This window comes from Squalius cephalus (genome assembly GCF_949319135.1).
Source record: "Squalius cephalus genome assembly, chromosome: 1".
NCBI classification, from domain to species: Eukaryota; Metazoa; Chordata; class Actinopteri; order Cypriniformes; family Leuciscidae; genus Squalius; species Squalius cephalus.
Genome location: NC_137122.1, coordinates 32,976,593 through 32,990,581, shown reverse-complemented (window position 1 = coordinate 32,990,581; position 13,989 = coordinate 32,976,593). Strand labels below are relative to the sequence as shown.

The 13,989-nt window shown below is 38.7% G+C and overlaps 2 protein-coding genes and 1 long non-coding RNA gene across 3 annotated transcripts in view; 2 read left to right on the top strand and 1 right to left on the bottom strand.

Moving 5' to 3' along the window:
- card11 (caspase recruitment domain family, member 11) overlaps window positions 1–6,877 on the top strand; it is a 26,252-nt gene extending 19,375 nt beyond the window's left edge. The window contains exons 16-24 of the mRNA XM_079871996.1: window positions 24–150; window positions 464–704; window positions 887–971; window positions 3,240–3,335; window positions 3,444–3,564; window positions 3,918–4,100; window positions 5,119–5,243; window positions 6,208–6,323; window positions 6,472–6,877. Coding sequence (XP_079728122.1) covers window positions 24–150; window positions 464–704; window positions 887–971; window positions 3,240–3,335; window positions 3,444–3,564; window positions 3,918–4,100; window positions 5,119–5,243; window positions 6,208–6,323; window positions 6,472–6,676 — 1,299 coding nt within the window. The 3' untranslated portion in view covers window positions 6,677–6,877. The remainder of the gene's footprint in view (window positions 1–23; window positions 151–463; window positions 705–886; window positions 972–3,239; window positions 3,336–3,443; window positions 3,565–3,917; window positions 4,101–5,118; window positions 5,244–6,207; window positions 6,324–6,471) is intronic.
- Window positions 6,094–13,827, bottom strand: LOC307158976. Its single transcript, XR_013821319.1, has 3 exons — window positions 13,650–13,827; window positions 6,417–8,439; window positions 6,094–6,296 (listed from the first exon to the last, which is right to left on the bottom strand). It is a non-coding gene; the product is annotated as an uncharacterized lncRNA (long non-coding RNA).
- The window catches only part of gna12a (guanine nucleotide binding protein (G protein) alpha 12a), a 32,491-nt gene continuing 31,693 nt past the window's right edge, over window positions 13,192–13,989 (top strand). The window contains exon 1 of the mRNA XM_079872008.1: window positions 13,192–13,989. Within this exon, the coding sequence (XP_079728134.1) occupies window positions 13,669–13,989 (321 nt within the window). The 5' untranslated portion in view covers window positions 13,192–13,668.

The window sequence follows — 13,989 nt, the reverse complement described above, 5'->3', positions numbered from 1 at the left end:
TGGTGATTTTGTTTTTCCCCAAGCTGGAGGGCAGTATCCGTGGAGAAGCCCAGAGTGTGGCTTTGGACACCTGTACCAAGGAGGAAGCTCACTGGACCCTGCAGAGATGCACTGGACAGGTGCATCTCCATTACAAGTCAAACCATGATGGTGAGTCCAGACTCTTAAAAGGAAAGAGTTTCAAGATTTCAGTGCGAGGGTCCAATATTTCGAAAAGTCTTGAGAAGAGCCTAATAACATATGCAGACTCTAAAGAAAAGACAGGGCTTTGGTTCTGTCTGAATCAAATGAGCTGCTGCTCTGTTTGGTGTAAAAGTCTACTCTTGAGTCCATCACACACACCATCTTATTCAGTGTGGCGTTGGGTTGCATTCAATTCTCAGCACCTCAATGGCTCCTGTTCTCAGATGTTATTTATTAGAGCACAAAATGTCCTGTTTTGAGCCCGCTTTCTTGTTTCCAGGCTACAGACGGCTGCTGAAGGATATTGAAGATGGCGCAGTGGTGTCTGGAGACTCCTTCTACATACGTCTCAATCTGAATATCTACAGCCAGTCGGACAGCTGCTCACTGAACGTACGATGTGACGAGGTCCTCCATGTTCTGGACACCATGCACCAGGGCAAATGCGAGTGGCTGTGCGCCCGTGTGGACGCTTTCACCGACAAGGACCTGGAGAGAGGCACCATACCGAGCTACTCCAGGTAAGGACACTGAACAATGAGTGACCATTATAGTGTCGGTTTCAAATCGAGTGTGAACATTTGTCTATTGTCTGCTGCAGATTGTTTGTCAGTGTGTGGTTGAGTGTGTGGGTGTGCATTTTTATATCTGTTGACTGTGATGAGAAGCTGTGAAGCAAACTTAGCTGTCACCTCCTCCCCAGAGCCCAGCAGCTCCTCTTGGTGAAGATTCAGAAGCTGATGTGTCGAGGAGGTCGAGAGGAAGTCGAAACTCTGAGAGGGCTCCGGGTCAGTTCCTTCTGCATTGTTGGAGAAATGTGCCCACTTTCGGCTTTTACATTTGTAGATGAGTCAGAACTGACGGGACACAACTTGAATGCCAATTAAAGGGACCATATTCAACACTTTTTGTAGCTTTTTATCATTTTGAAGGGATAGTTCTCCTAATAAATGAAAATTCTGTCATCATTTACTTACCCTCATGTCATTTTAAACCTATATGACTGACTTTCTTCATGGAACATAAAGATATTTTGACTGTTTTTGTCCATCTAATGACAAAACATCATCTTTTGTGTACTGGTCAACTGTAGGTCTAAAGGCCCGTTCACCCCAAAAATGATAGCAATAAAGAAAACTATAACAATATTAGCAGCATCCACAACATCGCACGGTAACGTGGTGGATTCTGTTGACTATCAATGTTTTTATCAGCGATATTGTTCTTCTGTCAATAATGTTATAGATTTGGATTGTGCCATTCTCACAGAATCAGAACGATTATTAAAACTTTTATTAGGGGCCAAGCACCGAAGGTGCGTACTGCGTTGGCACCATAGACTGTAAAAAAATATGGACGTAGTGTCCGTGACGTCACCCGTAGGTTTCTGAAGAGCGTTTTTTGAAGACTTAAGTAGACGGAGCTAGCCGCCGCCATCTTGGCAGCGTGTCACTCCCGGATAACAGAAAATGGGCAAAGAGGCGGGACGTGGGTGGAGCTGAGGTGCCTGGTTGTTGAAACCACGCCTCCTAGCTCGACGTGATCGAGTTTGCTCAGGCTTAGGAGCTAATGCTATATATGCTACTGGCCTCGTGCTAAAGTGACAGCTGACTTGAAAAAGTAAAGACAATAGTTAAAGTTCATGTTTTTGCCCTTCTAAATACTATAATAGTTAAAAGACAACTAAAAGTGAGATTATGTGTATCGTGATACATTATTATTCTGCTAGTTAAAAATGTATTATCATGCAGTAACTTACAATATTGCTCTGCTTGTGTGTATGACAGTGATTCATGCGCATACATGTCAGTCAGCGCGCCATCACATGTCAAGTTCGTAGAGAGCTTTATTCAGTCCATTTTAGGTCAGGAGATATGAAATAAAAAAGTTTTTCTTAAAACTTCGAAACGGATTGGCCAAAAATCACAAAACTGGTCTCTTTAGATTCAGTGCATCATGCCGAGTCGAACGATACCCAATTTTCCCATATCGGCCATTTTCAATTTGAATTGAATTTTGTTGTAAAATGCTACATTTTACAAACGCATTGGCGTATCGTTATGCAACTCGGTTGTTGCCTTCGGCACCATGCACTGACAGTACTCAAAACGTTTCTGGGCAGCGCCAACTTGTGGTCAAAAGTTAAAATGAAATTATTGAACAATTTGAATAAATTAGCCTATTGTAATGACACTGGTCTTAAAAATTTATTTGGTCATGCTGAGAGCATAGATACCAATTTTGTCATTTTTGGCCGATCTTCCTGTCCGCCATTTTGATAACTTTAAAAACCTACTTTTTCGAACTCCTAGACCATCTTCAGACTGTGCCGACAAAAAGTTATGGATTTCGTGTCGATAGCTGTTTATACCTCAGCAACAAATTTGAGGCATGATGCCAAAATGATTCTGAGGCTGTATCTCAGCAATGCTTTGGCATAGTGACACCAAACTTTGGATGTCATTGTCACGTTACTCTGACCACACCACATCAATTTGGTCACAGCGCCATCTATTAGTCGAAAGTGATAGACACTTTATGATTTTTCAAGCATTTTGCCAAACATGATCTTAATATGCCTTTAATTACTCATTGTTGCGGTTGCTCTGATGCCCAGCCATGCTTGCATGACTTATTGGGCCTTCTTTGTGCTTGGTCCCTTAATTGCTACTTGCAGCTATATTAGTTATCTTGTTATTGTCCTTGGTGTAAACAGGCCTTTTTAAGTCTATTTATAATGTCAGACAATGCTTCTTGGACCAAAACAGTCATAATTTGAACATCAGAATTAAACAAACTGGTTTTGCTACTGCACCTCTGTTATGATTGGCTAACCTCCATATTACAGTACTGTTGTTGATCAGTGTCGCTCAATACATTGTAGGTGTTGATGTGTGTGTGGTAATATGTAACATTATTGATTGTCGTGATGTTTTATCTACAATGGATTTGGAATGAGACGTTTTTCAGCTTAGTTTTAAAAACTTCTACTGGTAAATCTCACTTTCCATGTCTTCCATTCTAATGAATTCTCTCTCTTCCGTTTGTGCTCACAGAATACTCTACAACCTGAGGAACCCACACCTTCTCTAGACCCCAAGTCTAGTCCACGTCTGTCCAGAGCCAGTGTCTTCATCTTTCAGTTATTACAGGTAACAGGTCCTCTTGAGTTTGCTCACACTGCCAGAAGGCTGAAGTCTTATCTGCAGATAGGAAAAGAGTGGAGTCTTGCTGAGATTAAAAGCGATCCCTGGTGTCAGTTTGTCAGCAGGGTGGATAACAAGTACAAGAGGATGAACAGCAGTGAGCGTGTCCGCATTGTCAATGGAGGAAATCCATCATCAGTTTCCAGACCAGGTTTTGAAACCCTGAGGCCTGAGGGTAAGACTGCCCAGCCTGGTCTTTACTTGTTTATTTCAGCAATCTTTGCAGTGGATGCCATATAGATGGGTTTTCATACTAAATATTAGGGAATTTTTAAAGCTTGATTTCCAGGACTGAAAAATTAATGGAAATGCAATTGGAAACAGAAATGTTATGCTCTAAATTGTTTTATCAGCTAGTAATTGCCCTTTTTGAGTGCAATCTCCAAAAAAAAATATTTGAATGCCTGGAAAATGTATTGGTTGCAAGGGATGGGAACAAAATGCTTATTCACAGTCCACTCATGTCCATTTCTAGTGTTTATGCTGATTCACATTTGACATTTAACAGTGTTTTTTCCATTCTTTCAGACACATCTGACCCAGAGAGCGACTTAAACAAGAGCTTGAATCTGATCCCTTACAGTCTAGTGACCCCACACCACTGCCAGCGCAAAAGACCCATCCTTTTCACCCCCAACATCCTAGCCAAGACTATCGTCCAGAAGTTCCTTAATCTTGGAGGGGCTATGGAGTTCAATATCTGCAAACCAGGTAAAAATAGCTGGAAGAGGTAAAATTATCTTTCTAATTATAGCAGCACACTGTGGTGATGATGATAGAGATATTGTTCTGTATATAGAAACTATGGGTCATATATATGATATATTTATCTTAATAAATGGATCCTTATTTTAATTTGTTCCATGACTTCAACTATTATGTCACAGGCAGCAACCCACTCAGTCCTTGTTTAGCACAAGTATTTGCATAGCATTTTTAATGTATGTAAGAAACCTTAGTAAATAGATCAGATAAATCCAGCTGTTACAGTTAGAAATGAACTTTATCAGTTATTAATGTAGAGTGGGTTTTCAGTAGGGCAGGGCATAGAGATTGACTGGTGTTAATGCGTAAGTGCCTAATAACCAATATTCAGGACTATATGCATTTATTAATTTTTTTGTTTGTCTGTTTGTATTTATTTTTGTTTTATTTTTATTTTTCTGTTTTTTTGTTTTTGTTTATACATAACTGAATCATTCATTAATCTGAAGGTGAACAGCCTGCTTTATGAGACTTGTATATTAAAATAATTTATGCAAGTTAAAATAAAGTAAAAAAATTTTTTTTAAATGAGTAAAATAAAGAAACCCCATATGACATTCATTAATTAATGGTTCATGAAATCTGCTTTTTTTTTGTGCTAAACTGACTCTGCAGCGGCATGGCAAAATAAATAGTTTCAGCTTCAGAGATTGTGAGAATCTGAATGCGAAGAGAGAGAAAACGAGGTGCCATAGTCAGATTCATGAAAGAAATGAATCTCATTACCTGGTCTTTTAATGAATCAGTCGAAAAGACTCTTTGTTTAATTGAAATGTGAGACTTAAGTGTCCACAACAGAGTTTAATTGTGATGGTGCTTCTTCAAAAGTACCAAGATAATCATAAATATAACATTTAACGAACTGGAAATACTTGAGAATAATCGAATCAGTACCACATCCTTGCAAGCAATGTTTTCCTTGACACACCTGCTTACAAGAACTATAAATTCATCTTCTTTCCAGACATTTTGACAAAAGATGAATTCCTCATGAAACAGAAGATAGAGCCCATCATTTATTCCAAGGAAAAGCAGACAGGCACATATGAATGCATCACCCCAGAAAATATCGAAGCGGTTGCCTTTAAGGTACAGTAATAAATGTTCTTTTCAGAATAATTTAATAATAGCTAAATTATGTTTTTGCTTTTATGTGCGGTCACATCTTCTGCTTACTCAAAAAGCTTGTCAGTATGTGTGTGCTTGCTGTTTTGCCAAACAGTATCATTTAGAAGAGCTTCCTCTTGGTGAGTGCTTAACCCTTTCCTAAAGACACCAATGGGATTTTCACACTACACCTAGCCCTGGCCCAACTACTTGAATACTAGTTAAGGCCAGCAGTTTCACACGTTCACCCCAAAAACCGAAAATTCAGTCATCCTTTACTGACCCTCATGTCCCTCATTCCAAATCCATAAGAAACACAAATTAGGATATTTTTAGGATATTCCCTCCATTGACAGTTCAGGTAGCCAAAATTTCAAAGATCCAAAAAGGCGTCATAAAACAAATCCATATGAATTGAGCGCTTTAATCCGAGATATGATCGCTTTATACTGTTTGATAAACAGATTTAACGTGTGCTCTATATGTGTGCGTCGATCATTGCCTTTATCACGTATGGTAAACATGGAAACTCAAAAAGTCTCACTGTGTTTAATGTGACTGAGAGGGGAATCGGCAGTAGTATGTAGGAGACAGTCTGCTCCTGATGGCTGCAGATGCAATCTGCTTGTTGGGGTTTTATCAGGTGGTTAGATGAGAGGCAGCATATTGTTTTTCACTTGCTAATGTGTCAGGAGATGAGTCTAATTTTCCACTGCAAATCTTGTTCGAGAGGTGTGCCAAAAACAGGACAAAAAAACGAGAACCGACACCTTGCTGGATGAGTTCTCAATTCTCAATTCTCTTTTCTGGTTTAAATTATACATGAATATTTACAATGTAGTTTATTAAGTGCAGCTTTAATTGTTAGCGCATGAATACAACAAAATGAAAGTGTATAGTTTAAAAAAGAAAATACATTGTATTAAATCAGTCTTTTGCTTCTTAGAATAAGCACTGTCTTCTGGAAGCTGATCTGAGCTGTGTGAAAGACCTGTTGAGGAGAGAGATCTACCCCATCGTGATCTTCATCAAAATCTGTGAAAGGAACATCAAAAAATTAAGGCAAGCAGTCTTTCAAGGTCTTCAGACTCATTGCACTCTTTGAATGCATGTCATATTGATTATTCAGCTCCAGTTTGAAGATTCATTACTCACGGGCGAATGATCCTTAGACCGTTTAGTAATAGTTTGTGATGTTTTCTTCGAGCAGACGGCTCCTTCTGAAGGTGGACTCTGAGGAGGAGTTCTTGAAGATGTGTCGCTCCAAGGAGAAGGAGCTGGAGACGCTGCCGTGTTTGTACGCGAGCGTGGAGCCTGACTCATGGAATGGGGTGGAGGATCTTGTCAAGATCATCAAGGACAAGATTTTTGAGGAGCAGAAGAAGACGGTCTGGGTGGAGCAGGACCTGCTGTGACCTGATCACGGAAGCAAGTTTCTGCGCTCCAAAACTCTGTCTGTTTGCACATTGGGGGAAACGTGTGCATGCGGCGCAGGCTTGTGAACAGGAAGTGACTCTGTCAAAGGCCACAGCTTGGTGAGGTGTGTTTCTCTCTGCTGTCAAAAAAAAGAAAACGCACGGTGGAGGAACGGCTCCATGTGTTGCACCTGAGGCTCACATAGTAAGCAGTGGAAATGTTCTCACCCCTGAGATTCTTATCTATTATTCTCCTGAAGCGAAGCTGTTGTCAATAAAACATTATCCTTCCCAGCATTCACCTGTAATGCTCAATATAGTGCTGCCAACTGCATTTTGCTTCAGTTTTATTCTGGCCGATTTGTGCATAACTGTAAATTCAATCAGATGCAATTATTGTTGCAGTATAGAGTATGTAGTTTTAATCTTTAAAGGCACATCACATACGTTAATATAGTTTGTTTGGCACTTCTATATTTATTTTAATACAAGCCCATGTTGTAATGTGTTTTCTAAGTTAGTCTTTATACAGATAACACACTTGTGGCTTTTCTCTGTGCCCATTTCAGCTGCTACCTAAATACTTGCCAAGGTTTTAAGCATACTGTAGTTCAATGGCATTATATGTATTTACATGCTGAGCTCATCTTTGTGGATTTGTATTTAATTTTTTAATGTTGGCATTATTTTGGAGTCTGTTTAAGCTGTCATTGACGTCCTAAAGTGGGCTCTCATGTTCTCTAGATGTTATCATAATGAGAGCTGTTTCTGATGTAAGCCTTATCCAATGTACCGTATTTCGTATCCATGTACCGTCTTTACAGATGATTTACTGTTTGCCATTTATACACACCATGATTTACGGGTAGCTTACGAATAATAGGATTTTTACATTTTAGGTTAATGTGAATGTATAAGGGAAAATTGATATTTTAGGTGTTTATTGTCATTCACGCCTTGAATGTATGAAGTCATCAAAAACTTCAACTGTAATAATTATAAAAAAACAAATATTGAACGATTGATGTCAACTAGCCTTATTCTGACCCTTGTGATTTTAAACACAGCATACAGATGTGTATATAATTTGATATATATATTTATTGTTGAGATTGATGCCAGCCTTATCACCTGTTTAATAAAATGAAACGGCAGCGACTATCTAAATGACAGGATGTTTTTTAGTTAATGTTTGTATATGGCATCTTATCCAGGGGTGTACATCCTTGTTTCGAGGGGTATCAATTTTGGAAAAAACAACACAAATTTGTCACTATTATGTTGAAGATATTAAGAAACTTTTTTTTGTGTGTGTGTAATATCCTACTCCAAAGCCTTGATTTTAATGATATTTGTACATATTGTTTTATAACCGGACACAGGAATGTACTTTGCAGCTGACACAACACTGCATGGTGTGTTTTATGTAATAAAAGGATTTGAGAGGCAGCATTTATGGGTTAAAACTCACTCTTCACGCACATGTGCTTCAGAAAGTGACACATTTGTGCTGTTGAAATGAGAACTGAAAAAGAGTAAAAGGGTTTGAAAAGAGGAAAAATCCTGGAGAGAGTGTGTCACGAGCAGCGCAGTGGAAATTTCAGTTGGGCCCTGACAAGCAGACTTCTTGTTGCTTTATGTGGTGTTGGTGGTGGTTCCTCTCAGAGTAAGCGTCACTCGCAGACAACAACTCTGACGGTAAACCAACTTTCCACTGTGATTGTAAACACCATTGAAGAGGCTCTCGGATCTGTCGCTGCTCACTAAAACAAGGAGAACACAACACATCGCATTAGATGTTTACCACCTGAAAAGACTGGGCATCTCGTGTTGTTCAGAATGAAACGCTGTGTGTTTGCTTCCTTTTGAATGCGACAGGTTCTTGTTTAGGATTAATGCATATGTAAAAGGCCAAGGGGAAGTAGAGATATAGAAATATAATTTGCACATCAATGCAAACACATTATGTCTTGGGCAAACAAACGTGTGTGGCCCATTTACTTTAGAGATTGTGCACAAACTGATTTGTATCCTTTATCATAATATATTCAAAACCCACAACATGAAAATCCAGTCTATTTACAGCTTTTCATTGCCACACTTCCAGCGGTTTTTGTTTGTGCCTTTCTTACACAGAAGATCGCTACAGGAAGTGTTGCGTACGTCTCGAGCGTGTCGATTTGCTGTGGCAGATGGCTTGACAATCTGTTGAATGCAGTGGTCCCTGCATCCATCAATCAAATCTGCGAGAAGCACCGGCGCTGAAATGTCATAATAGACTCCATGAAGGAGTGTGTCTGTCACAGACATCAGAACCTTTGTGTCTCAGGCCATCTGTATCTCCCTATTTCACCCACAACCGTATAAGCGATCATATCTCACTCATCCTTTCTTCTGAGAAGCACAAGGCGTTTAGCTCCCCTTCTAGCTGCTCACCAAAGCACAGATAAATATGTTTTCCGCATTGTTAAATATGTTTTTATGTGTGAATGTGTGGAGAAATTTGTTAACAAAAACGCATGTACAAGATCATTGCTTTGATTAGGAGAGGAAAGCTCATCAGCTGCACCCTTGGAAGGTGTTTAAAATCACCATGAAATCGAAATGAACAATTCTTGTTTCTTTATGGAGTATTGCAGTATTTATTATGAATGATTTTTCCATGCACATCAATTTTTAACATAGGTGTGATTGGCAAAGGACAAAAAAGCAGCAAAATATACGGCGGAAAAAAAACTAAAACGGATTTGAATGATTTACGAGAGCATTTTTTACCAGGTCAGAAAAGCCGGATTTACGGATTTATCCGGAAGAATCACACCCCTGTTTTTAATTTATTTAAAAAATGTGCCCTCATAATCTTTGATCAAAATAACTTTTCCTCCCTCTTGCATCTCTTCTCTGATGACGTGTTTACTGGCGCGAGGGCGGGACAATCTGTCACTCACATGAGATCGACCAATATCAAACCGCAACCATCCAATCAATTTCCACGGACAAAACCAACTTTTTCTTGTTCAAGAAGCCGTTTCACTCACAATACGTCACAATAGGGAACAGGCTATAGGGAAGAAAAGATTTTACAATAGGGAAGAAAAGACTATCGCAACTTCCGTTTCATGCGGACTTTAATGTTCACATATGCTGCTCTTTTATGTTAATATTATCACTTTAAAAGTTGATGTTATTTATTTGGTATCTGCTTGTGAAACATACAATTGCTATTTTCTTTTGTTAATATTTCTTTCTCCCTCCCCCTGATAAACATGGCCTTGGTTTTTTTTCTTCCAGCAACCCTTCCTCAGGCTAAAAACATCGTGGCCATTAAGTACGAACCTCTATTAATGACACATGCACTTTTCCAAGTATGAGAGTCAATATGCTGGAATCAAAGAGTAGCATAAATTTAATTATTTGCTGTTTATTTAATTAGACATTTCCCTCTAGTCCTCTGATACCAGATGCCTGCTGGGTTTAGTGAATTCTTATCTCACTTAATTAGACTGGACAAAACAAGCTTTGAATCTGTTTTCTGACTCTTTTACTTTCTGATTCCTTTGCTAAATGTGTTTTCCAAGCATTTGTGCCTGAAAACGTTATGTTATCCGCTCAAGGAGGCTTTGTTCTAAATGTTTTTAAGGAATAGTCTTAAATAACCGTTAGAAAACAAGGTTAAAGTATTAGTTCCCCAAAAATGAACATTCTGTAATCATTTTTTTTTTTTTTAAAGCTCTTGGCCTATAACAATAGTTCATAGTGAACGGGGCCAAAACAAAAAATCACCATAAAAATAAGACTTTTGCATAATATGTACTTGCTTGAAAAAAGAGCTTCGTAAACATCCCTCAAAAATTCTCCTTTTGATGTTTGGAACAACATTAAGTGGAGTAAAAAAAGACAAATATTTCATTTTTGCGTGACTTGTCCCTTTAAAACGACTGCTTATTAACACGATTTTTAAAAGGCTTTTAAAGACTATATTTGTAAAGAGTCTATGCTGTTCTGATTTCTTATGTAAAATGCATACACATTTTTTTTTTTGCTGACATTGACAACACATGCTCATTCGCCAGAATATGCAAAAGACTTACCATAAGACACCAACACACAACAAAAAAAAATAAAAAAATAAAGAAATGAAATCTACATTTAAGGCTATTCAGTGACTTACCAACAGTTTATATTCAATTATTAATGCCATAATAATTGTTGTCTGATTTTGGTACATTAGAACATTAACATTTAAAAAGCTCCAATGCATCTTACATGGTGAATTAAATAAAACTCTTGCTGTATCCCGTGAATGGACTATATGAATACCCAAAGTTATAGCAGTTGGTGCTGCATTGCCGCCTTTGCTTGGAAGCGTAGAGTGTGAAACATGGATGGCGGTGATGGTTATTTCAGCCTTAGCTCGCCTCAACACTCTCCAAGAATGCTATCATGTGCAATTTACTCCAAAGAGAAGAATGGATACTTGTATTTCTGTTGCTTTCTGATTTGGTGATGAAAATGTGTAATCATGGCCGTGTTGCTTTCTGAAAGCCTCTTCAGCTGCATTTCGTGTGCATGCTGATTTCATTTTCCCTCCAAAAACTCAGTCCAATTAACCTCCTGCTTGAAAATCAACTTGAAAGCTTTTCCATTAAATGTTTTCCTTGTGCACATCAACTCGACAAATAGGTTTAAGAACTCTGCGTCGGGACCACAGTAATCAGAGAGTGTTTTTTCCAGTGCTGTGAATGGCATTGAATAATCTACTCGGAGGAGGAACGAAAAAATTGTCACTATTTATATGCTAATTTCGGAAACCCTGATTTTCATATGTAGGTGGTCAGTGGGACTAAATTAGCCCGCTCTACTTTACTGCACCTGTGGTTTTAATAAGAAAAATGTGTTTGTGATACTGTGCTGCATGGGCAAACATTGAAATATTCAATATTATTGTTGACAGTATGTGTAATCACATAATGACAGTGTCTTATTAGACAAAATAGAACAAAGCCATACTAATGATGACTGATTTCCATTCAAGATGTTTTAATGAGTGAGCTCATGTTTTTTTAACCTGCGGATGAAGCTAACTTTTCTTTTATAGATGAAATAATGAACTAATTTAATAACTGTAATGAACTTTACAACGGAACTGAATCAACACTGAACTGACTTCAGCCGAAATGCATCATTTTCCTGTTATCACTGTAAAGCTGCTTTGAAACAAAATGTAGGCCTATTGTAAAGCGCTATATAAATAAAGGGGACTTTTCTTTTCTTTTGGCTCGACACGTATGAATCTAACAGACAGAGCTCATTTTACAAAACAACAACAACAACAACATGTACATGCACTAGCAAAACATGACTAAAAGGAAATGTATGAATGTATGCGCAGGTTAACACTGCCCTCTGCTGAATGAACAGTTCTTTTTTTATGAGCCTTTTTTGTCCCTATAACAACCCATGCAAATATATATCAAATATTTGTCAGGCATGATTAAATAAGTGTGAGATAAAGTGGTATTCAGTTGGTCATACCATATCAACATTGCAGCTCACTTGAGGTGACCCGCTCAAATATTAATGCAGAATATTACTACGAATATGACTAATGAGATTGGACATTATTTAAAACTATATGCAAGAAAAATACACTGTAAAAAAAGTTGCTGCCTTAAACTTTTAAGTACAATCAACTTGGATGTTTAAGTTATTTCAACTTAAATTACATTAAACTGTCTTTAAAAAATGGATTGAGCCTTGTATATCATTAAAAGGCTGAAAAAAAGCTCTGCATAATATTTTTCTATGATAAGCAGTGAATCGATTTCGTTTAAAATATTAATATTTGAAAAACGTTTGTCAATCAAAAAGCCACTTTGTTGTCATGTGACAAGGGCTGGGTCTCGTGATTCGCTTAGATTTCGATTTGTTTCGGTATATTTAGTGTCCATTTTGCTTACATATTAATAAACCCTCGCTGCTAATGCTGTAAATATACAGGGCAATGTTTAAGACTATTTCAAATCAGATCTTGTCCTTTTGAACCATTCATTAAAGTCCCCCTGTAGTCAATAATTTTATCCCTTAAAACTCATCTTTGATCACCAAAATGACATATTTAAAAAAAAAAAAAAAAAAAAAAAAAAAATCACCACAGGGGGACTTTAAAAGAACCAACTCATTAGGTTATTTTTTTAATGACGTTTGCCCTTAAATGTTACACCACTGGACACTGTAGACCTAACATGTAGGGAAAAAAATTATGACACCAAAATGAAGATTGCTACATTTACATCTCAGACATCCTTATTAGTCACTGATCCAGTCACTGAGTGTATCATGCAAATTGTTTTAGCCAATAATACTTTTTTTATACGCCGTTTGCTAAGTTTCAAGTTTTAGTAAGCACTGCCACACAGACAGTAGTCCATGACAGACTTGGGGCCACTGTATGGCATTTCTCGCTGGCGCCCCCTACCGACCACGCGCTACACAGCAGGAGGGGCATCAGATCGGTCCAGCAAAGAAACTTCCCAGAACTGAGAGGGAACATCAGAAAGTCGCTCGCGCTCCTCCAGAATGAACTTTTGGGACTTACGTCGCTACCAGATTATAAAGGACTACGTGTTTCAGCTAAATAACATTTCCTGACAACATTTACCGCTTGATGCTTGTTCATTACCACGACCGACGGATTTGTTTAGTAGGCAGCTGCCCTTTTTCATAGTTTCAACGGACAGCAGTGGTCGCTTTGCTGGGGAAGAACTTCTTCAGTGTCAACGGGTTTTCCTTCACAAATGTCTTTATAATGGAGGAAAATGCTTATTGTGTTTCAGCTTTTTCCGTTTATTGTTTGTTTTAACCGCTGAATATTCGCAGACAGATATTTGCTGGTCTATTCCATGTAGATTTTGTACAAAACATAAAGTGAAGTTCTCGGGCACTTTAATGAATACATCAGGTGGTCACTAACCGTGTCGAAGTTGTAAAGGATGGCTGGCGTGGTACGCACCCTGAGCCGGTGTCTGCTGCCCGCTGAGGCCGCTCACGACGACAGGAGTACCGGGAAAGAACGAGCCCGCGAGCGCGATGTGAACCCGGAGCGCGAGGCGAAGCGGCGCAGTCGCGAGATAGATGCCATGCTCGCGCGCGAGAGGCGCTCGGTGCGGCGTCTGGTGAAGATCCTGCTGCTAGGCGCCGGAGAAAGCGGCAAATCCACATTCCTCAAACAAATGAGGATCATCCACGGAAAAGAGTTTGACCAGAAAGCGCTACTCGACTTCAGGGACACGATCTTTGAGAATGTCATCAAG